Raw genomic sequence first — 25,408 nt, 5'->3', positions numbered from 1 at the left:
ATACCTAATAACGTACACACATACGCGCACGCCCAGCCTCGCCGTTAGTACACTGATGAGGATCCATAGCGCCGCGCCTGCATGCAACTGATCGACAGTTGAATGTAATCTTTAGTTTTACCGATATTCGCGATAACATCGCGGTCGTACGACTGTTGTTTGTCTTAATCAAATGTGCTGTAAACCCCTCTTTGTAACCACGAAATTAGTAAGTATGCACTGGTAACTTGTTTGAATACAAATGATATTCCGGCTTAGGTGATTTGTTAATGCTAAGAATTTTAGTAAACTTGAGTCGAGATATTAGAAATGTTGTTTTGCTATGGTGAAACCGGTAAACGCGGATCACGCTACCTCGGTATCACGTGTGGACCTTTGCACCCGCCTACATACTACACTATGTATTGTTGGTATCCGTAAGTGTGTAGTCATTTGATTGTCGGTCTACGCTCTGCACACATCATCAATGCAATGCCAATGCTGAAAATATACGGCACTGTCCATGTGTAGGCCTATTACTAAACGTTATAGATTTTGAGGTGTTTGCTAGTCGTTTGTCAAGCTGAATTGATAGGCCAAAGCATTACGTGGCCGACCATTTTTCTCGCAATTCGTTGCGCATTCACTGGAGTCGCCTTTGGTACCTAGCTGTGCTGAATGGACATTTCCAGACCGTTATAGAGTAAAATATCCAGTTTGCGGCAGTTTAAGCATTGTTACGAGTTTTTCCAACTTGTAAACAAATCAGGCAAATTATTTTCAACCATTTCATATATCATAGACAAGATTATTCATTAACGCAATTGTTTTCATGAAAGAAATTTACCATTGACCAACGCAGTTTTCATGATTTACCAGGGCAAAACCCGGCACAATTTTCGCCGATAAGGGCGATATGCGACGTAGTATTTCTGCTTGCGGCACGATGTACAATCCCTATGCAATACGCGCGTGCTCCGCGATATTTAGCTGAACGCCTTCACATGTCTCGCGAACATTGCGTAAGCGCCAATTTCCATTGCGAAAGCACGTGAAAATAGCGTGCGCGCATGCATTGGCCGCAAAGAAGATCGCACTTCTGGCGGTGTTGTTGATGTCTTTCTCGTGTTTTTCTCATTTTTTTTCGATGGTAACATCCACTTTCTGAAAAAAATGGCGACCCACATCGGCTCGCGAAAATTCTATTTTACGTGAGGATATGTTTTCAAAATCCATGAACATCGAGAAAACGACAAAAAATCCAGTTTCTTGGAACATTGTTTCTTAACTGTTATGTTAAGAAGTACCGAAAATTTCATTTTGGATGCGATATGTTGTCATTTAGGTGAGAAAATTTCACTTTCGTCAGAGATCGTGCCCATTTTATCGGTTGGTTTTTGTTGATTGCTAGTGTGTTAGTATATGTGTAGTGTGCATGTAACAGTGCAATGCTGTGTTTAGCTGTATATTACCGTGTATGTTGTACCTGCCGCGAACGGCTGCACGGCCGCTTACTGACGCAGTTACTCTATTCTGATGGCTAGTATATACTAAAGTAGTAATTTATTGTAGGCCTACGGTGTTGTAACGTTGTTAGTACCGTATGTACCGGTACGGTACCAGTCCGTCCGGGAAATCCGCTCATGAGGCACTCTCCACGCCTCATGAGCACCTCGGCTCTAGCTCTGGTTGGGGTCCTCAAGAGGCCCCTCTCCGGCCCGCAGTGCTCATGAGGCCTCCTCTTCAGCCTCAGGTACTTCTCATCCATCTCACATCTGATATTCTGGTCGCATTCGCAAGTTCGTACTACGATTTTTTGTTACACACACATGTCCACTCTCCATGATGAGAAGAAGAAAAAATTCTGTCTAACAACACTTAGATCTATTTGTTTTGACAAGAATGGGAGTTTTAATCATATCAATGTGAAGTGACCCACTGAATCACGGGCGCCAGCGGGTTTGGTCAAAGCACGGCTGCCGCACCTGTCGGCCTGATCCGACTAGAAATTTTTGGTGCTTATTTCTGCGGCTCTCGTCTCTCCACGAACAAATCAGCCAAATGAAAATGAAGTTTGACATCATTTTACAAATATTTTTAATAAGAAAAATTAAATTGGATCTATTAAACCTGATGTTGTGCATATATATTCCTGATTACTATTCCATACCTTTAGAGTAGATGGGCACTCCAATTTGGCAGCAAACTACCCGCGATAATCATTTTGTTGGTATTACAAGTTCACTTTCTTTGTGAATTCTGCCATCCACCAGACTTCTGGCGCTGTACCTGCACTTGTCCCGCAGCATCCAGCGCAGACAGCACACGAGCTGCTGGATTTTCAGAGCGAGCTTGTGCATGCACGTACGGGAGGATAGTTTTGTGTGCAAAACAGTGTAATTTGATCATGCATGTGTCATAAGATTCTCTGTGTGGTACATGTATAATAATTGAGTTTTACAATACACTGTACGGAGAAAAGAAAGAAAGAAAGAAAAGTATCTGCACATATTTTTTTGTTGTTGTCACAAGGCACATCTTATAAATAAAGATGTATTTTTAAAATAAGTGGGAGATTATTCACATTACTGTGTATTGCTTTTAGTTTGATGATATTTCCTAGAGGTATGAAAACACGGTCCACAGCTTTCTGTCTGCGCATTTTCTCCCCCCAAAATTTTGTGATTATGATGTTTTATAAAAGTATCTGTCAATTGGACATTTCTCGCATATTCTTTTGATAGATTTTACACTGGATAAGAATACACTGTACACAACGCAATTATGAAATATATCTGTCTGTTCATTTTGTCGCTATAATAGACTTTTTCATAACTTGGATGTCTTTTCAAAAAGAAAAAATTGAACATTTCTTAAGTATTCCTTTGATGTTTTTTCATAGTGAATTTTTATTCCAAAAATGGAAAATTTACTATTGAATAGAATTAAGTGATGCCAACTTGATTACATTGTACGTTGTGGAGCTTCTGAAGCTTACATTGTGTAGATATACAATTGTAATAATGCTTGTCTAGATACCAAATTTTGCATAATTTCTTTTCAACTCCCAGACAAGTTGTTATCCACTCCAAATTGATGCTTCTGATCCCCTTCCTATTGACAGTTGTCAATGCTCGGTATGATTTTCCCCCTCAGATCTTTTTAACATTAGAAAATAGAATGTCTAGATGGCAAAAGAACTCTTAAGGAGAGTTCAAGTTTCATGCATGAGAATGATAGAATAACAAGATTTTACTTCTAAAGTGTGTGATCAATGTCTCTTTAAAGGGTTTAGGGATAGTATGGATTTGGTTGGGTTTTAACTTTTTGCAAAACAATTAAAAGCCATTTAAATGAATTATTCAAGAGCATTGAATTTCAGGAGGAATTAAGAGTTTAGTTGATGAAAATTGGTTTTGAAATGACCGAGATTCCCCCCCCCCCCAAATAAAAGAAGAGTTTTTGATAAAAGGTGGGCCCCACCTTGTATTAGGGCCCTTTGTTTTGCCTTGTTTTTGGCTATCTTGGCCGTTTCAAGACCAATTTTCATCAAATGAACCTTAAGTCCTCTATGCTTTTTAATATTTCATATAAGCGGTTCATAATTATTTTGCAAAAAGTCAAAACCTGAATTCCCTTCTCAATAAAAACTATACCATCCCTTTACGTTTAAATACCTCTGAGTTATTTGCTTTGCCTTTCAACATTGTACAATTGTAGCTGTCCAAAGATATACATGTACAATATCAAATCTATAGAAATGGGGATTAAAGTTGTGCAACTTGAGATGCTAATCTATATATTGGCAAGATCTTTGTCAGAATACATACCTATGTAAAAACCAAGGAGCCTAAAGCTCTGTGGTATATCAGGATAATTTATGAGTATCACATGCCGATACTTGCAAATCTGCAAAAAAAAACAAACAGAAAAAAAAACATACAAATGATTCAGCCCGTGAATGATATTGTAAACATGAGGGTTAAAAAGAGAAAGCTCTCCTGTAGAGAACTAAAATGTACAGTCTAATGTTTCATTGGTCAGTCAAGGGACAAACTGTTCTCTAAAGGCAAATAATTGCACACATGGTTCCCAAGTTCTTAGTCTGTCAAATAAACTTAAAATCAATGAGGTGTTTGTTTCATATTTAATTTTCCATCTGTACAAGATCGTTGGATAACCTTTATTTAGCTGTACTAACTGGTCTTCCATGGGGTCCAATACAATACATACAGGTCTAAGTTAGACAGCTCTACTGGGTTATGTATCCTACTTTCTATTGAATGAATGAAGCTGGATCTTTTTCATGCATGGGTTGTGACTCTTTCACTCGTAGGGACTCCATTTTATGTCCTGTCGGAAGAATAGTGTTTCTGCCTCCAATTACAGTAGAGGGGGCAGCATGATACTGTAAAATGAGGAATGTTTGTGTGCATTATGATTTCGCAAATTTCGCTAGAGCCAAGATTCATGAAATTAAAATGTGTGCATGTGAAAGTTCTTGTCTACACTATATGCATTAAATGTTGGAGGCAACTTGTGAAAATTTAACACTGCCAAAAAGGCCGTCAGCTCCAATTCACAAAAATTCATACTGCGAATTATCATGTTTTACAGTTCACACAACATTGCTCACGATCAGCAAGACTTGCTGGGATTCAAACCTGCACATAAACTTGTGTGATGTTTCTCTTTTTTTTTTTGGGGGGGGGGGGTGAAGAAAAAGAAATGATGAGCAATCTGTGTTATAAAGTTCTAATATATTCAGTTTGAAGTTTGCATTCATGTTTCATATATTACCAAGTGATATATGACTCTCAACATTATAATAATTATGGTAAAAGACTTGTACAGGTACTGCCAGTACACTTCACACATAATGTGTCTTATTTATCAGTGATACCGCTATTTATTCATAGTATCTTTTATTAATCTGGTCAACCTTTAATCCTCACATGTTGATAACAGGAAGAAATCTTGCAGTGATTCTCTGTCAAGCCTCATCATTGTGTTATCACAAAGTCCCTTGAGCTGCGCTGTATATTTTGTCAGCAGAAGCATGCATGTACAGTACATGATACATGTTCAAAGTCAAAGAGCTTGTTGAACAATACGCTTGTACATTGTACATTGTATGCTAAGACAATTGTTTTGCAAACACAGATTTGCATAGCTTCATGCCTGTCTTTCTGTATTTATCTATGAACATAATGTTCGTGTACAGCCTCTCATTAGTGCATGACTTTTTATTGAAGTTTTCACTCTTTATCATACACATTGCCTCTTTACCAGATTATCTTATCTCAGATTCTGTCTATCACCAACGGTCTGCCCCCTTTGCACAAACACTCAGCCTTGTACTCAAACACAAGCAGTCAGAGTATCACCGGACATCAGCACTGCAAAGTAGCATGTCTAGGATAGAAGAGGAGAAGGATTCTGCCAGGCTGATTGAAAACATGGCAGAGGCCCTACAGCTTCAGACTGAGGAGAAAGACATGAAAGTACCTCGTAAGTTGGAAAGCTTGTCATTTCTGTCATTCTGTCGGGTGTCACGGTACTCGGACGGTAATGTTGCTCCAGTATGTTGGGAAATACCAAACTTAAACAGGAGCTATTGTTCAGACTGGAGAGTATTGACTTTTCTATAGGGTGCAGGAGTTGTGGTTGATATTCTAAAGTTGAGGGTAGTAACACTCTTTTGCAGGTTCCCTGCAGTACATACTTGTATTTAAGCTCCTGGCAGATAGCAAATGATATAGTGCTCATCCGTTAATTGGGAATTGCTTTAGCAAGAACCCGGCTTTTGAAAGTGCCACAAAACTTGATACAACAAATTTTTCACATGTTATTTCCACTGCTTCATCAGAACCATAAACTGCTTTATTGGGACAATTTCTGACTGAAACACTTCCATTGTCTGTTATTAGTGTCTAGAAATAATAAGTTAATCGCTATTAGTGTCTAGAAATAATAAGCAAATCGTTATTAGTGTCTAGAAATAATAAGTAAATCATTACAAATATTCACAGATAGTCCACATCTTTTTAGCAGAAGGGTTATTTTCTAACCAGTTCCAGATGGATTACCGGTATGCTGATCGCAAAGTCTAAACATTCGCTATAGCGCATGTAGGACGTAGCGCATGCAGTTTATCAAGCGTCGATCGTCGGCTCCAACTCATGCACTTACAGTTGTACCACCCTTTCAGTGCGCACAACACAGAGAGTTACCTTCTCCCCGTTTGTGCATAGTATGCTTGTAATGTGTGTGTCTGTGTGTGACAGACGGTGTAGTGATTTTAGACATGAATATGAGAAAAATGTGTTCATCGCAGTCAGTGCAGCAGTATCGTCATAATGTGCATGTTTACACTGTGACATTAGCAAACAGTGCTGCTTCTTTTTCTGTATTGATAGGGTTAATGACCATTTTGTTAACGAAATTATCATTTTGTCGATGAAGTGTTAACATTTCATAAAGAAATGAACATTTTGCCGATGAAATGGTAATTATCATAGATGAAATGACTGATTTCGTTACGAAATGGGCCATGTGACACTTGGCGCCCTGTACAAAACTACGGTCTTTGTCCATGGTTTAAACCATGGACAAAGATTGTACCACCTTCATGAATTCAGGCCTTTGTGGTCTATTAATGCATGTTTTGAACAAGTGCATGTATGATTTATTAGATTGAAGGTACAAATGTAACTACCAGTAGTCTCATTTGCCTTTCTGTGTGACATTTAGTGTGTGCAGATAAGATTTAAAGGGAAGCCGTTATGATGAATTGTAATTCATTAGTCAAAATACTTCTCCAACAGATTTTGTAGCCAAAGTCATCATTAATTATAGAATTGGGATATCACATGATATTCCAAAGTGCAAACAGTCCTGCATGTGCTAAAAAACAACAAACAAACATTAACATTTGTCCATTGCAATTGTACACTTGTGAGAGAATTAAAGAACAATGTTGAGCCTACGCAATATCTGAAACAGGTAGGGGTGAGTCTAATATTTCTTGTCATTATGGAAATATTTAAGTAACAGACTGGGGTTAGACTATTCCAGTGCCGCATGAAATGCTCTATTGATTTACCGAAGTGTGAGTTGTTGAGTGGAGTGTCAAGTGTGATATGATAAGGAGGTAAATTGTTGCTGTTTGTGGCAACAGCAAAGTCCATCTTCATAGTTTACAAATTGTTGCATTATTTTCTCTTGTGATTAGGCAACTGAGGTCGCCTTTGAAACAAAACAAGAAAAATGAGCAATCAGTTGTAGACTAAACAGGTGATTACGTACCAGTACTGCAGTTGAATGCAAGAGCGTTGTCTTTTTTTTAATGAGCAGTACTTTTTGTGCATGTTTATGTACATGTACATGTACGATGTATGTTAAGCACTGATATTATTTTAGGATACTGCCATAAAGTATCAGATACATGTTGTATGATACTGCCGAAATGGATTTTAATCCTTTTCTACTTTTTTTCAAGGAGAAATTGCACATATGTGCATGTCAAATCATATCAAGAAAACTCAAGCAAGTGGCCTAGTTTGAGGTGGTCACAGAATAAGTAGGACTTACTGTGCTAGATTTGCGTATTATTTTACAAGGAGTATAGACTACTGTATATTGGAATATAAATTTTCACTGTATTAATATTTGAGGCACAATGGTGATATGGTGCTCAGTGATAACATGAGGTGCAACTCAGTTTCATTGTGTGCGCTGTTCCAGGTTACACTTACTGCTGCAGAAGAACACCACACAAAACTGTCAATAATACAGGTACTCAGTGATTTTCATGGCTCCTTCAGAGATTTCCATGTTGCTTCTTAATTGCTTACCCCAATGAAATATCACCCCCTTGCTTGTGACTATTTTATATCATGTAACCACACAAATTATTGTTATGCCTCCGCCATGAAGTGTCGCCGGGTTGTCCGTCCTTCCGTCCGTCTGTCCGTCCGTATGAATTTTGTGGACAGTGTAACTAAAAAACCGTTTAAGGTATCTTAATGAGACTTGGTATATGCATGAGTGGACGAAGTTGTGCCTATCAACTTTTGGTCCCCCCCCCCCCATGCTCAAGGTCAAAGGTCAAGGTCAACTCCTCATAATTTCACGGTTTTTCCCTCATATTTTTTTATATGCAATACTTGCTGGATTTTTTCTGAAACTTGATATATACATGTATAACCCAATAGAGATTCTCTGTGAAATTTCTTGCCAAAAGGTCAAGTGAAACTGCTGAATTTTATTTCTTCGTCCATATCTCAAAAGTGACTCAAGGTATCATCATGAAACTTAGTACGTATCTATACAGATGCATGTTCTACCTGACAGTGATTCTCTTGGGAATTTTGGGGCATAGGGTCAAAGGCCAAGTTAAAATGCAAAATTTTTTACTATTTGATAGTAAAATTACACTTTTTGTCCATACCTTGAAAGTTAATCAATGCTTAGACTTATAAAAAAAAAAAAGAGTCAAAAGTAAAGTAAAAATCCTCGAATGCCTCAATACCTACGCTCTTAGGCAATACAGCCACCTATCCAATTATACCTAGTTCAAGGAAAGTGAACATTCAACACATTTGTGACAAACCTGTCATTTTTATATTTTGCCACTTATTTGAAACTTATCACACATTGTCAAGACATTGTAGTATAGATAGGAGAACCATGCATTACGGCAGAGGCATACCAGTCGCCATATTTCTAGTTTCCATTTACACCACTGAGTTTCATAATCAGCATTTACAGATTATGTCTTCAAGCAGTTTTGGAATTCACTTTTCATTCATACATGTACATGTATGTAAAATACTGGTACTGCTGTAGTAGTGAAGGAGGTGATCTGAAATACCAAGGTACACACATATTTTTTGGACCATGTGCTTGTAGGCTCACGATATACATTGTACAATTAGGAGGCAGAGAATTTGAGCTGAAATTATGTCAGGCACACTTTGGATGCTCAAAGTGCAGAGTTAGTTGCAAATATTTGATGAGGTAATTGCTGGTATAGAAGGCACTGTCTTATAATGTAGAACCCTACCATATTTGTAGGAGTGACCTTAATGTACCAGTACTTGTTTTGATGGACAGGAAATAGCTTTTTTAAGCGGATTGCCTGGTACTGTTAGGAGAGTAATGTGCAGGCATGTAGGACTATTGAGCACACTAGAGGCTTTGATATTATACAGCACACACTCTTTTAATATATTCATATTATCCAAATTAAGATTTCTTTCTGTACACTGAAGGTACCAGTCAAAAGTGTTAAAATCTTTTCAGTACAGTTTTGAAATGGAATATTCACAAGTGCTTTCGAGTGATCATTGTTTTTTTCTTGCATTCCATGCAACTCTGCTATATTGTTGAATTAGGGCAGGGAGGTGGGAAGACTCGTCCCACCTTCCTGATTAGGGTAACAGAAGAATAAAATCTCATAGAGGATACACCTATGCTTTTTACTGTCACACTTAAAGGGCTTGTATAGTTATGTTCGAGACCTTACTTCAGTTCTGTAACCCTTTTTTTTTTCCAAAAGGAATTCAAAGTTTATTTGAGGAAAATTGGTTTTGAAATCACTGAGATATCCAAAATAGAGCGGTCCTAATAAAAGGTGGGAGCCACCTTTTATTACATCACTTTGTTTTACTTTGTTCTTGGATGTCTTAGCCATTCCAAAACCAGTTTTCACCAAATAAGCTTTGAATCCCTCCTGGATTGGTATGCTCTGTACTATTTCATAAGTGGTTCCTTGATATGTAGCAAAAACTTTTAAAGCCCAATTCTCATCTCCACCAATACTATACCATCGGATGCGGTGAGACTATCGTCGTTGCTAAGCGATACATCTGAGATGCCGTGAGACTATTGTCTTTGCTAAGCGATAAGTCTGATGTGACGAGACTACAAACAGTTGCTGTAAGCGATATGTCTGATGCGGTGAGACTACGAACAGTCCACTTTTCGTAGTCTCGCTGCACCAGACATATCACTTAGCAAAGATGATACATTTTGTAGCTACATCCTCTACCTAGACCCTGTTATAGGCGAGGGTAGCAGTTGCAGCACAATACCTGTTGTATCTGACATTGGTGTCAGTGCACAATGGCTAACTAACATGCAGGCGTACAGTATGCTTTTTGCATTCATACAGCATGTAGCCTAGGAAACAAACAAAACAAAGCAAATGACACACAACAAAGTACCATTTGCCTTCAAGTGTGCACACTAATTCACCATTCAAATATTTCGGTTTAAACATTATTGAAAGGTAGAGACTTCATTCAATTTCTGTTTTGGATTATGTAGCTTTGATGCTTTTGTTCTGTGTGTGTGTTTGTGTAACATCAAGGAGCTCCTTGGTAACATGTTTGAATGTGTGTTTTTGCTGTAGTGCACCATGTAGGTCTTCAACAATTCTTACTTTGCTCTAACCCTATCCTGAGAAAATGCAAGGCAGCAACCAACTTTGTACAATGTATGTATGTGTGTGTTTGTGTGTGTATGTGTGTATGCTGTCTTCATAACTACCTGATACTGTAGGTGCTAATGTCTTCCTTTGCTATTTCCAGCAGTTTATAGGGTACCAGTAGACTTAATGTGTTTTTACACCTGCTGGCAGTATTGAAGAATAGGAAATTACATTCCTCCATCAGTTTGCAGTGTTCCACAGCTCAGTTTATTTTGTTCAGCAAAATACCAATTTGTGACCAGATGCTATTGATCTTTTTTTTTTTTAATATAAACCTGATAGATATAACATGTTTTTTCTTTGTGTACTGCATGCCGGTATGCCATATATTTAGTAAGTCTAATTTTTCATGAATCAGGACTTATTGACAATATTCAAGTTGTTAAATTCGTGACTGTGGAGTATACTACTGTATGGACAAATACATTGTATGTACGTGCACATCACATTCATATTGGAATCAGAGTTTATATTTTGTTCGGTGTGTACAGTAAAACCATCAAGTCCCAGAGGTATTTTGTGGCAAAAGCTGTCATGTTGTCCTCTTAATATCAAAGACTTTGAATTTTCACTGCATATAAGCTACTGCACCTGTATTTAATAGAGAATAGATAATGTAACCAGGGAGGTGTAAGAAAAGGAGAGACAACTCCTGCTCTCCTTTGAAGGATGCGTGGCACCGCCAAGAAGTTATGCGCTTAACTACAGGTGGAAATCAGGTGCTTTGACAAAAGAGAGCATCAATAATCGGGACTAGCGCTCTCACATCTAGAAATACTTGCCCCTACTGCATTTCGCTCTCTCTCTTTCAATGTGATGGCAACAATGAATTTGTGTACCTTGAATTGGAGCAGCGAATCAAAATGCAGTGTAAAACTGACAATTTTAACAGCAAATAGTTTAAAAGCACGCTGGAGCACGCTTTGGCGGAGTACTTTATTTGAAAGATCAAAATATCTCGGAATTAAAGGATAGAAAGCTAACATGCGGAAATGTGCGCATTATGGAAAAATATTAGGTTTTTAACAGGGCCTAATTTTCATTTCATTTCGATTTGCGCATTACGAAGAAACTAGAAATACATGTTTATAATATTGAATTCTTTCCTAAACTACTCTTAATCAATTCAAGTATTCGATTTAAAATTTTACGGGGAAATAAAGCTTGTAATTCAACGAAAGGTGAAATGCGTTTTTCGTCTCCAAACTTCGCCCTGCAAATAGAGCGGTGCAGAGCATGACTTCAAAGCGTATAGTGGAATGCTAGACATCCCATTGTAACGCTTTGAACCCAAACATGTGTTTGCATGAATTACGAGGGAGTTGTCTCTCCTTCTCTTACACCTCCCTGATGTAACTAAATTGAAATTATCATATCTGCACACACACACACACACACACACACACAATCTAAAATTTACAAAAATATGCCAATTTGAGAGAAAAACTACAAACTCCAATTTCTTAAATGCCTATTCAGGGATCAGTCATAAATTTTGTCATTATAAGCTTTTGAAAATTCTGCAGTTAAAATGAACAATTATATGGTTCAAATGATAGGGAAGATTTTGCTCTACGAGCATCTTATAAAATGCTAACGATGAATGGTAAAAAATATGATGAAAATATTCATTACAAAACATCATTGTTGGCCGATTGTTTTTACAATGTACTGTTTGTTCTGTGGCTATGGAGAAGGTTGGATGGAGGGCCTTTTCCCCTCATTTCTTTTATCTGTATGTTTGTTTATGTGTGTGCTTTGGTATTTGGTACATGAACTCATTTAAAAATCCATGTCAAGGTAAACTGTACCCACAATTGTGTAGGATTTCCTGATATCTCCCAGGCACCAGTAGTGTCTGTGGTTGCTTTGCGGGATTTCAGACTCAGAAAGTTAATTGACTGTAATCACGCTTCTGAAGCATAAACTCCTATTCATGTTCAAAGTATGCAAACCATTCAGACACTCAATGAGTCTCCTTGCTGACCGCCAATTTTCTGCAAAAGACATGTTATACAATAATTGCTGTGTCACAAAATTTGTGCTGTGTTGATAAGCATGCTACACGTGTACATGATATGCATGATATTGATTAGTATAGGCCTAACATGTACATTGTACGTATACTCTAAGTATGCATACTCTGGGATGTGGTGAGAGTGGAATGCAAGGTCCAGTTGAGCTTCACCTCAGCTCCATCTCATTTTTTTTTTTTTTTTTTTTTGTGTGTGTGTGTGTGAAACTGTACATTCACGGCCAACTCAATCTAACAAAATGTGATTGCAAGATATCTCGGGACAATGGTTAGTCAAACATGACTTGAGAAACGTACAATGAAAGAAACACACAATTTTAGTTTGCTTTTCAATAGATGTATGAAAACAACTTTATGTATGCACCTACAATGTATATGAAACAAGTGTCTTATCAAGCTACAACCCAGTTCCTTTTGTACAAAAGGGTGAATACTCTCATCTGCTCCTCAAGCCTGTAGTGACTGGGTCACCAGAATCTGGTCAGGACATGGACGGAGTAGACAGGTCAGGGGCATAAATTCCTCTTTAATGCAAGGGTCAGAAGGAGTTGACAGTGCTGCTAAGTACTCTAGCATGTGTATTGTGGCAGTTGAGTTCTATGAGAACTCACCCAGTACCTCCTTGGTTATAGTTAAACCATGGGCCCTAGGATCCATGGGGTTAATCAATGTTTAAGTGATTTCAAACAGTACGGTACTCTTTTTGTACACTCACTGAACAGAGTAGGATAATATATGATTTTTTTTTTCTCCATTTTTTCCCCATTTTTTTTTTTTTGTGTGTGTCATTTTTCAAAAATTGAAAAACCTCTTGATTTCATTTACAATTACAGCTTCTTCTCTGTCTTTTCAAATTTAGAGGAAATTGTGTGTCCTGCAATATACGTACGCTCAAATCAGAAGTCAGTAACATTCCAGATTTAAAAGAACATGTAGAGTGAAAATTTTAACAACCACATGAAAATAGGTAACATAGTACATGACCTTGGATTAGTTTCAGAGAACCAAAAGTCAGTTGATCATTAGAATAATCACTGCTACAAATTAATATATTATGAGTATACAGTACATTGTAGATTGTATATGTTCTGATAGAACATACATTAGGCCTATACACTGTATTTACATGAGGCAAGCATGGCTGTACTTTGATATATGGTATTGTAGGAATGTAAATCAATACTTTAGTTTGGTGGGTTGTTTCACTGAATACTATAGCTTGGGTTGTCAGTGCAATTTATTTGTGTGCCTGTTTTTCAGGTTTTGCTCACTGTAAGGCAATTGAGAGCAAAATTGATGGCCTCTTAGGTCTTGCATTGAACAGCTGCTGGATAATCAAGCAGGTTTTCATTGGTGGGGTTGATGCAGAATTACAGCATACTTAAGTAGCAGAAAGAAGAGTGCAGCCTTTGATCAGGGCAAAGTTACATCATATACCTCATTAGACAAAGTGTGTAGCTCTTAACTGATCCATATATTCATTTGTCTGACTTTGCTTTAATGTCTATTGTTAGGGTACGTTTCTCTCTTAAAATGCTAGGCAATTTTACAATGGTGTGATTTGTATTAAGAAAGAGTCTGTGTACAGTATTTGTTTTTGTTTACTAGAGTTCTGGCAGTGGTTAGTGTCCTCGGAGTAAAGGCTTATGAGAATGCCAACAATGTGAACCATCTAGTGCATGGCACAATCGCAATTTCTGTGGTGTACAAACAAATAAATCATGGAAAGAATGCTATGCCCATGTGCTGGCTATTCCTTTTCGTATCTCTGACCACGTTTACAGTGCGGGGCCGAGCTCGGCCGCGGCCGAGCCCAGCCTCAATTGCGAGGCCGGGCCGCGCAATTTTGTCCGTTTACACTGCCGGGCTCGGCCGTGCTTTTGATTCAAACCTTTCAATATTTTGTCGTAGTGGCGCTCTGCTTGTAAACAAATGCAATTTGGTATTGTCTGGTTTTCTGACCCTTTGCCAAATGAATTCCGTGGCGACGAAGTCGCCGTTCGGGCAAAGGCCTTTGCCGAAGGAAAAAATCCTTTGGAAGGACAAAACCACCTTAAACTATACTAGTTTTCGACGTTGAGGGGGTTAATATCCTGATCAGCGAAAGATACAGGCAGAGGGTTTGGAAGCCAGACTAAAACTGGCCGCGCAATTGGCCGCGCATTTGGCCCAGTTTGTGTTTACACCAAGAAAAGGCCAGGCTCGGCCGCGGCTCGGCCACGGCCAAGACCACCTCCAGAGCGAGGCCAAATGCGAGGCCAATTTTGGCCTCGCATTTGGCCTTTTGCGCATTTACACTGTAAACGGGGTCTTAGTGGCCCCTGGTATCACAGATCTCACTCTACTACTTTGTTGGACCGAGTAAAAAACAACAAACAAAGCAAAACTTTACCTCTCGACGTAACCTTTTCTTGAAAAAAAAAAAATTAAGAATGTTACTATAAAAAAAACGTGTTGTGATTCTGCTTAGTTATAGTTCCTCTTGTTTGTGCTTTTTCCCAACAGCCATGCCATGGTGCGGTGTTGACATTGGGGGAACATTAGTGAAGCTGGTCTACTTTGAGCCTACAGACATTGAAAATGCAGACACAAAGGACGCCAGCGTAGAGCCTGGTACTCTGGAGAAAATCCAACGCTACCTCACATCCACCGTGGCCTATGGCGAGACGGGCGTCCGCGATGCTCACCTCCAGATTGAAAACGTGACAGTTTTGGGGCACAGCGGGACGATACACTTCATACGCTTTCCAACCTACAACATGTCTCAATTCCTAGAGTTGGTCCAAGACAAGAATCTTTCCAGCGTTTCCAATAGACTCCATGCTACCGGAGGCGGAGCTTACAAATTTGAACATGACATTCTTGAGGTAATGCACAAATTGATTTCTGTTGTAGTTGTTGTTCCAGTTCTTATATTTTGTTTTGTTTTATATATGTGCTTGTCATTTAAAAAATATTGGCCTTCCAGCATCCAGAGCTTTGATTGCCGAGATGCATTAGGGAAGTCCAATGTATTTAATATATTAGCTTTTAGCTCTCAGGATCCAGTTATGTTTCATAGAATAAATCCCATGGTGTTAAACTGAATTATGGAGTTTATGGCTGGTGGATTTCTTACATTTCTCGCAACTACAGGTAGGTACATTGAGAAAAAAGCTTTGTAATTTCTGGTATTTAAAGCCATTATTGTTTTTCGGTAGTGGTCATCTGTTTGAAGTAAAGTCATCAAAGTTTGTCATGGGTGGAGTGACTTGTAGATCATTTTAGATTTCTAATTTGCTGAGTGCCATGCAAAGTAGAAATGTTCCACATCATGGGTCCTGTGTGAATGAGCCTCTCCTTGTCCTCTCTTGCAGGAAGAAAAATTATAATATTTGTATCGTAAATTTACAGAAATATTGACCTTCTTGGAGCCTTTGTAGTCCCATGATTTTCTTTTGTCACGCCCTGTTTGTGCACTCCTAAAAAAAAAAATGATTGGGTTATTTTCATCTTTTTGATCCATGGGGAGATTCCAACCAAACTTGGATGAGAATCATCCTCTTGTAAATGGAGCGTTCTTCACAGAAACTTGTTCCTGGAGAGTTGTTCTCAGGGGTGGTCTCGCTTTACTCAAAAGAAAGTTTAAAAGTGGGATGTGTGATGGTACCAGAGACAAAGCTTACATTTTCAGCTTTTGAACAACTTTTAGGAAATATTCAGACATGGCAAATTCACCATTCAGAGCTCAGCCATGCATGATGCTTTGTGCTGTATTGTAGAGCAGAGTTCAACTTGATTGGGTGCATCAGCTAAATAGATGTACAGTGTGTATACAAGTACATGTAGGTCAGGGCTCACTTGACAGTGTCTGGGGAATTTAAGACAGAATTTTGTTTGAAATGGTCACACTTTAGTACACAGCAGGAGTGTGAGCAATGCGTAGCAGTTTAAGCCTTCAGTTGTTGCACTGCAATCGGAAAAGGAATGCATCCACATTTTGGGGCCTTTTTTATTCACGTGGCATTTTGTCCAGTGAACAGTGGTGGCATGTAATGATGTCCAATAAATTGTTGGCAGTACCACGGGAGAAAATGTATGTCCTCCAGAGTTAATGAAACAACAACAACAAAATCAAACTCATGTAGGCCTCTAATTGATGTAATTAAACATACACGCACAATGTACGTGGATCTGATTGGCTCCTGGTGTTGGATGTTGTCGTCTGTATTGTGTGTGTGTGTGTGTGTGTGTGGTTGCTTGAGTTTTCAAAATCTAATTAAGGAAATCTGGTGAATGAATTTGGCAGTTGGATACTTATGAGATGTGATGTGCATGCCTATACACTGAAGGTGACTGTTTAAAGAGCAACAGAGTTAAAAAGAAATGTGTGAAATCATGTTCCGCTGTCATGGTTGAGAACACCCCTGGAGGGGTGCAGTATTTTTTTTTTTTTAATTGTGTGCATTGTGGGCAGGCTGACAGAGACCTTCAGTGAATGCGAACCAATAACAGAGCCATGCAGACATGTCATGCTCTGTGCATGTACAAACAATTGTTTGAATGGAAGCTGGCATTGCGTTTGTTTGGTGTGATCTTTGTGCATTAGCTTTTTACAAGGCTGCGTGATTGTTCCCGTTTTTTCTGATGAGTTCACGCAAATATGTGTCACTGTTTGAGCACTTCTCTCTGATAAAGGGCAGGAAGAGAAGTGTTGGCAGTGTAGACAACATTGCCACTCATCACAGTCTGATATTTCTTTTTTTTTTTTTAACTTGCTGTATAGCCTGTGTTGAAACTTTGTTCCCCATATATACCGGATATCGTCCCTTGCAAACATAAGCAGAATGGAAAAAAATAAAGAGATGAGAGTATGATATGATGAGCACCTTTTTGTCGTGTCAACCACTTCATGTTAAAAATTCTGATGTGGTTCATTGCAGGGGTTCATTGTATCAATCCATATTTTGTGCATATCTGTTGTGTGTTTTTAAAAAAGTGTCAAATTAGTGCTGACACAAGAAAGTGACACACTGTGCAGAAATCCACTTCAAGTTCAAGTCAATCATTCTGCATTGGCAAAGGCCATATCTCCCCGCAAAGCTTTGCTCTTTGTTAATTCAAGCAATCCTGTGCTCGAACATCTAAGAGATTGTTCCAGATGAAATTTTCATACCAAAAATATAGATGGGAGCAAGATCATGTGTGCACTGTGAAAATTGAGCAACAAATGTTTATACTCCAAAATTCACTAGCTAACCAATAAAAAGATTTTTTAATGTTTTAGCAGTGTGATTACATTTTTTAGTGAGTGCATTATTGTGAACATCTGTGTGTTGTCACTTCTGTAATTGTGAGGAGTGAGTCAGTGGCTGTATATCATATGCTGGCCCCTTATGTCAGGAAGGTCAATGGTAACTGCACTAGTTTCTCCATCTCCAGAAAATTGTCAGAGCTGTCCCTTTTGTTGTGATACAGTTAATGTTTTGAACAAGGGTTCGTTCATGACTATGTAACAAGCCTTACACATTTAGGTATCAATGCTGTGACAGAAGCTTGTATTTCAAATTTTGATGAAAATCGCTTTCTTTGATTAATTGTCAGATTATCAGTCAAGTGATGTCCTCTCCAAACCCTAGCTGTCTTACCTCCAAAACAAAGCCACCATGGCATGCCAAAGGAAATGCAATCCCATTTGTTATAGTGCTTTTGCTGCCATGTTTTTTTTTTTTCATTCTCTCCTGCATATTTGACATGTTTGAGGTACAAGGTTTTGTCGCCCCAGCAGCGATATGTTTCCTTCTCACAGGGTCTGTATATTTATGAGGTCAGATCTCAGAAAGACATCTGGTAATTAGAGGCATGTGAGGAACAGGTATATCACTTTGTAATCGAATTAATGGTGTCCTAATGCCTCCTGTTGGCCTGCTGAGGCAATTCCTGGTTCCCCTGGTGCCCTGACCAAAGGAAGTCTGTGAAATGAAACAGCAGACTGTGTGAAGCTATCTCTGGCAGATTTCACTGACACTGTAAACCTTTTGAGTTCATACATGCAATGTTGAGAATTACTAGTAGGTCAGAAACTCAGAGATCTCTTGAATGTCAATCCTTTCATTTAAAGTGTTACTTTTTTATAGCACATACATGTATTAGGTGATGGCTGGAATGTGGTAATGAATATACCTTCCCTCTTTTGGAATTAGGGAGCCTTGGTTTGCCTGGGGAAAAAAAAGAAAGGTTTCAAAGATTCTTTTTTTTTTGGGGGGGGGTGTTTGTCTTGCCTATTTCATTGCTGTTTAAAAGAAGGCAGTCCATAATTCTGGAGGCAGCATTGCAATAAATGACACTGCAGCCAATATTTTGATTTGACAAATGAATGGCATGACTCATTACTGGCTCCTGATATCCTTGTAGGGGCCAAAGTTTCATTGAGCTCTTATAGACAATTAGGAGTGGAATGAGAAGGATGAGAGTTAATCCAATGTTAGCAAGAATACCATGCCACATCACAGTGTAATTGTTTTTGTTTTTTTTTCATTCATTGTTTCAGACTGTCAACATGCAGCTCATGAAAGCAGACGAGTTCAAGTGTCTTATACGAGGGATTCACTTTGTGGACAGGCTGCTACCCAATGAGTGTTATTACTGGAACAAGCCAGATCCCCTGGACAATGAGGCCAGTGAGAAGCTGCCTTTTGACTTCAAGGACCCTTACCCCTACCTCGTGGTCAACGTCGGCTCTGGTGTCAGCATGCTAGCTGTACGATCACACAACGATTTCCACAGAGTCACTGGGACAAGGTATGCGGGTGGTAGATCAATTCTGGGGCAAGAAAAAGTACTGTTTGTCTTTACGCCAAAGAAGTGAGCTTGCATTAGTGTTCTTGATATGAAAGGCAGTAAAAGGTAACAGAGAATGCTACCCTTTGGTATCTAGTGTGTTGCACTGCTGAATATTCTGTGTATCTTTACTGAATTTATAAATGAACAAGTATAAAGTACAATCATCAGAAACAAGTGGATTTATGGCTGTAAGACACATGAATTTATCAATAATTTCAAATACTGATGTGTGAACACAGATATACAGATTTGTACACTAAAATAAACTCATCTACCATTGCAGAGCTGTAGGATCCAGAAATCGGAGACAATTTATCAAGACAGTATAGATTTGATCTGTCTTTAAGTCAAGAGATACTGGTGTAATGATTCATGGTTTCCTTTGTCCCCCTTCAGTCTTGGTGGAGGGACATTCCTTGGCCTGTGCTGCCTACTGACCGGCTGTGAGACCTTTGAAGAAGCCTTGGACATGGCGTCCAAGGGCGACAACACTAAGGCGGACAAACTGGTCAGGGACATCTATGGTGGGGACTACGCCCTCTTTGGTCTGCCTGGTTCCACAATTGCCAGCAGGTTAGGGCAATTTGTTCTGCTTTATTTTACTCTTTTTATTCTTTGTTTATCCCCCCACCCCTCCCCCCCAACAATATCAATTACTGTTAGGCATACCTAACACTGAGATATATCCATGTAGATCACAGGGCTATCAAATGGTATATTTCTTCTTCATCCACATTGAGAAAATATGGTGTGGGAATTAAAAATGTGTGTTCTAAAATTTAATGGAATGTTATCAAAATCTGAAATTTCATCATTATATATATATATATATATATATAAATATATAAAGGTAATATATATAAAGGTAATATATAGAGGTTAGTAGACGGGAGGTTAAGGGATGTGGACAAACACAGTTGTGTTTTGGTCTTAAAGTTGATGATTCCACAGCCTGTGAATCAGGACCATAAGTGGTGGAACCACAGAAGCTAAACAAAATGACAACAAGATGCTCCCTAGTAGTAACAGAAGTTTAAAAAAAAAAAAAAATCTTTGTAAGTCCTTTGTTTTAAAGTTGAGAATCATGCCATGATGTACAAATCTCAATGGGTGCTTCCATGTGGTTCTAAAAGTAGCAACAATGCATTTACTGGTACATTAGAGTGCAAGTTGATTGAATTAATAAGGTATGATTTGGTCACGCCTACCTGAGGTCTGATAGAGGAAATTTTGTGATTGCTCATTTAGTTATAAATTGAATAAAGACTTGGAACTGCAATTATGCTTTCAATTGCCACAATCTTTTTAGAATGTGTGTTATCTGCCAAAAACTTCAGTGAATGTGTTGTGAATGTATCAAGAAAACGTTAACTAGAAATGCAAGCTAAGAAATATTTGTACATGTTTATTTGTAGATAGTGACTGATGTCAAGTTTTCTCATGTACTATCTTCCTTGTTTCTTTCTCCAGCTTTGGCAACATGCACATCAAGGAAAAGAGGGAGGAAGCCAGCAAGTGTGACTTAGCGCGGGCAACTCTTGTAACCATCACAAATAACATTGGCTCCATAGCCATGATGGCTGCCATGAGAGAGGTTAGATCATTATCTAGTTCATTGAGAAAGTCTGTGTCTGGCATGTGTGTTTGTGCGTCTTTACACAGGCTACTTCATGGAATACAGCACCATGGATGGCTGTATTCCGTCAGTCTTTCAGGGTACACAGAAAAGGACCAGCAAACACAGGCTGCGTTTATCTAAAAAATTTCTGAGGCAGAATCACAATCCTAAACGCGTTTGAGGCATTTCCAGGGGTTAGATAAACGCAACCGTGTTTTCAAATGCGTTTAGAAACGCCGTTTTGAAACGCCTTTCAAAGGGTGTTTTGAAACACGTTTGAGACCACGATCGCCGTTCTGTGAGTAGATAAACGCAATGCAGTTTTGAAACGCGTTTATATCTCAAGGTCAAATTTCAGATGTTTCCGGTTGTGTTCTCTGCCTATTATTTGTGTGTGACTGATGAGGCTTGTTTGGTGGTTTGCAGTTGACCTTTGCTTCCCGGGTCAAACGGCGCAAAGCAGCTGCGCAGTGACACCACGTGAATCGCGATTGTATGATGGTTAGATAAACGCGGCACCCGGAGAATCGCGTTTCAAACCACGCTTGCAAACACCATTCCAAACGCATTTAGAAATGTGATTCTCTCTCTCAAGTTCGATAAACACAGACACATATTGACTCCACAGATCAGTGTCTGTAAGCTTGTGTGTGGACTGTGCATGTTTCTCTGAATATGAAAGAAGCTTGAATTGAAGCTCCTTGGTATATATGTGTGTGTATGTGTTACTATACTGGTAGTGATTACACCTTTTTTTCAGCTGTTTTGTATTACTGATGTTAGCAGTTGGATCGTGAGTTTTGCAAGGATGTCACCTGAACTTTTCTTGTAAGAGATTACAATATCATTGTAAATGTGCAATACCTTGTCTGATATATTTGAAGAAACTATTTCAGAGTGAAAATGAAGTAATACAGTATAAGATGCATATTTTTGTTTGCATGATTCGCAGGGCATAGAGAGGATAGTGTTTGCAGGAAACTTCCTCAGGACCAACTCCATTGCTCAGAAGATGCTGGCGTATGCCATGCAGTACTGGTCCAAAGGAACAATGAAGGCCCTCTTCCTTCAGCACGAGGTAGGTAGCATTCACTTTCACTTTCACCTCTTGAGCCCCATGGCAAGCCGCTGCTTTTCGGAGCTGGGTGTGCCATGCACTATAGGGCTCACACGGGCAAATAATTCCCCATAGAGACGTGTGTTAAAATTCAAATTTCAAAAAATTCTGTAAAATAGCTGGGAGAAATGAGGTGTTTCATCTTCACTAACCTGAATGAGTGAGATATACCCTTTCATCCATTAAATTTCCAGGGTGGGTTCTTCTGCTCTAATTCTGTCCAAGGGTCCGCAAAGCCAGACTACGAGTTCTTGTCACTCAAAAAATCACCTATTTTCCATACACGTACCCAATGAAATATAGTCCCCTAAAATTCCATCAGAGAAGCTTTCATCTTCCAACCAAAATGCAGTTTATAGAGGAATTCATACTCAATGTCTACAGCTATTCAGTTTTTTGCCAAACTACATCATTGATTTTTAATTAATTTTTTTCTTCATTTATTTTGGTATCTTTGGTACGAATTTGTGAAGGGGTCTGGGACAGTCCATTTTATTTATAGGTGTGAGCCCTGTACATGTAGGGTATTACAATTTGTCGGCATTAACCCTAATCCCACCGGGTTTTTTGAGGGACTTGAAACCACCGGGGGGGCCTTTTTGGCCCCCCTTCAGATCTCGGTCGCGGATCGCGTGATCCTCGCGAAAATTTGCACTAAGGTAGAGGCTAATGTATTCTACAAGACTGTATAGTTAGATCTTTCAAATGTAATCTATGTATTTTATATTAATTTATGCTAATTTATGCAAACATTTTTTTTTCCTTTGAATAAAAAAAAACCCTCAAAGACTTCTAATTTATGGTGAACATATTCTTTTCAATATCCTCAACAATAATATGGAAGCAAAAATTCGGCTTCATAATTATTTCTTATGTATTTCACTGTTTTTTTACTTTTTGTTTTTGTTGTTTTTTTCATTAAAATTTGTCACAGAAACTTTTTAAAGCCTAATCAGGCTAAAATGAATTATTATCAGCCATTGAAAGTAAAAATATTTATTTTTATATGAATTAATTGCAAAAACACAATTTACATTGGATTTGTACACAAAATCATGTTTTTGAGGAATTTTTGGGTCGGCGAATTTTTTTCAAAGGGGTGTGGCTTCAAAACGGTATACCCGGTAGCGACAAATTTGGTCTCAAAAGTTGCGCGATACTTGAAAGAAAAAAGTCATAAAATGTCGCGGCGAGAGCATCACGCGGTTGCGGAATAATCACGCGAAACGTTGAGGGGGGGCCATTTTGGCCCCCCCCCCCCCCCCCCCCCCCCCCCCCGGTGGGAGTAGGGTTAACAGGCTAACGGGACACACCCAGACATTTTTTTTACAGTATCCAGAAAACAAAATCTGCCTGATAAATCTATGGGTATTTGAAAGGGGGGAAGGGCACCAGTTTTTCATCATGTTGTATACTGCTGTGGCTGCGTCTTAAGTCCTGAAATTGGGCCCAGTGGAGTTAAGGAAATCCTGATATGCCTGTATCCTGAGAATACAGTTAAAGTGGAAGTTTTTATGCATTTCACATTGCCAGAAACTAGTGCGAAAATGAAATAATGCAAATATTTTTGCTTGCTAAATGTAGCAATTTATGTCTTCATCCACGGAATTAAAAACATGCAAAACTCATCTCACCCAGCCAAGCTCAAAAAAATTACTTGACCGAAAATTCCCACTTTTCAAGTGTGGTATTAGATTGGATTTGTTTGGTGGTTTTACCTGTTTGTATTTTTTTAATGCATATGAGAGATTGTTGTAGTAGGTTTCTTGTGCATTTCTCCAGTGATGCTTATTTTGGTGCCACAAATGTCATTACAACTATGCATCAAAGATTGTGTGGTTCTGCTTCACAAAGTGCTCCATGCTTTTCAGTTTGCCCCTCCTTGTCCTGTGTCGTCAATGTGAATAAAGATTTTTACATACTCAGTGATGAATGATGTCTGTGTTTGTGTCTAGGGATACTTTGGAGCAGTCGGTGCATTCCTGGAGAACATCGGCTACGTCGGAGACAGGAGCCCCAGTCCCGACATGGAGCGAAAGCAGAGCACGCCAAAAAGAGTCCCGACCCACTCGCCGGCCAACACTGCCACCACCTCTTCCACAAGCTCATCGACGTCCCCCGGCAGCAAGGGGCAACGTGCGAATGATAGCATGGGCAATCTCATAGAGAGCAGCTCGGGGGAGGACCTCTCGCTTTGACCTGCCCACTCCGTAGAGGCACCTGTCATCCATCCTTCTATCAGGAATCCTGCCAATGCTGCATCCGTGGCCCCTCCGGTCGAGATGTCATCGGAGAACTTTGGGCCATTCACTCATTTTTCAGCAGTGAACCCTGGGGCTACTGGTAGTTACGTCTTAGTTTTTCACAGAAAGATTCATGTGGGTGGGGAATGTAGTAGGGGAAATAAGGGTGGGTAGAGGGTTCGAGGTGGTACGAGTCTGGGAAGAGACGATGAGTCAAAAATGCAGGGCATGTCAAGTGGGTGAGTCTCAAAAGATTATGCAATTATTGCATATTATCCATTGTTTTGACACAGTGAATGCCGCTTGGGTCTGTTTTTATGACACTGGAAAGGTATGATTAACATAAAAGAGAATTACTATTTAAGAGAACCACTTCCTTCAATTTCCATGAAGCTTTCATACCAATTCGAACATCTTTTCATTTCTTCTCTCCCTTTGTATCGTTGTGGTCTTCTGCCTTTCATCCTATTTTTGGATTCCTTTTTCCCCCCTTATCTGCCATGCTATATCATCTTGCACATTTCAAGTCACTTTGTCAAGCGTGTCAGTCAGTGCTTAAAGTGTGTTCCACACCATGCTCAAGTTGATTGTAATCAAGTAAGAAGAGATGAACAGAATGGTAATGACTGCATCAAATCAGGTGGGGAGGGTTGTGGATTTGTGAAGATTCACATGGGTTTCCATCCAAGATTGTCATATGTGGCAACCACATATTTCCCTAGCTAGCTGAGGAGATGCTGCCATTAGCTCTAAACTCTACTTAAAATTCATCTTGAATGTGGAATAGACTTTCATGCAAGTGCTGTGTGCGATTTCTGCAGTTCTGTCTTCCAAGCACTAGTTAGCTAAAGTAGACTGGATGTATAGTGGCACTTGAAAGGGGCACTTCCTCTAATAGCGCCAATCGCTTGATTTGTTTCATCCCGAACACCTGTTGGATTTTTCTCGCCAGTATTTTCATGAAGCTATCACCCAGAAATGGTAGCAAGGTGGAGAAAGCTAGTGGTGCTCACACTGTCTCGTTGCCATAGTGACAAGTGCAGGATACTTGATACATTAACTACCCAAGAGTGTATTTCTTTCTCTCTTTGTTTAGATT

General features: G+C 39.1%; 1 protein-coding gene across 1 annotated transcript; it reads left to right on the top strand.

The window, feature by feature from the left end:
* Window positions 1–150: 150 nt before the first annotated feature.
* Window positions 151–24,768, top strand: LOC140241834 (pantothenate kinase 3-like). Its single transcript, XM_072321587.1, has 8 exons — window positions 151–208; window positions 5,272–5,490; window positions 15,015–15,376; window positions 19,039–19,289; window positions 19,728–19,904; window positions 20,802–20,925; window positions 21,902–22,027; window positions 24,022–24,768. Exons 2-8 carry the CDS (start codon window positions 5,391–5,393, stop codon window positions 24,262–24,264), a joined length of 1,383 nt encoding a protein of 460 aa, XP_072177688.1. The 5' UTR covers window positions 151–208; window positions 5,272–5,390; the 3' UTR covers window positions 24,265–24,768.
* The last annotated feature ends 640 nt before the right edge of the window (window positions 24,769–25,408 follow it).

This window comes from Diadema setosum, chromosome 18, assembly GCF_964275005.1.
Source record: "Diadema setosum chromosome 18, eeDiaSeto1, whole genome shotgun sequence".
NCBI lineage: Eukaryota > Metazoa > Echinodermata > Echinoidea > Diadematoida > Diadematidae > Diadema > Diadema setosum.
This window is presented reverse-complemented; position numbering and strand designations above follow the sequence as displayed.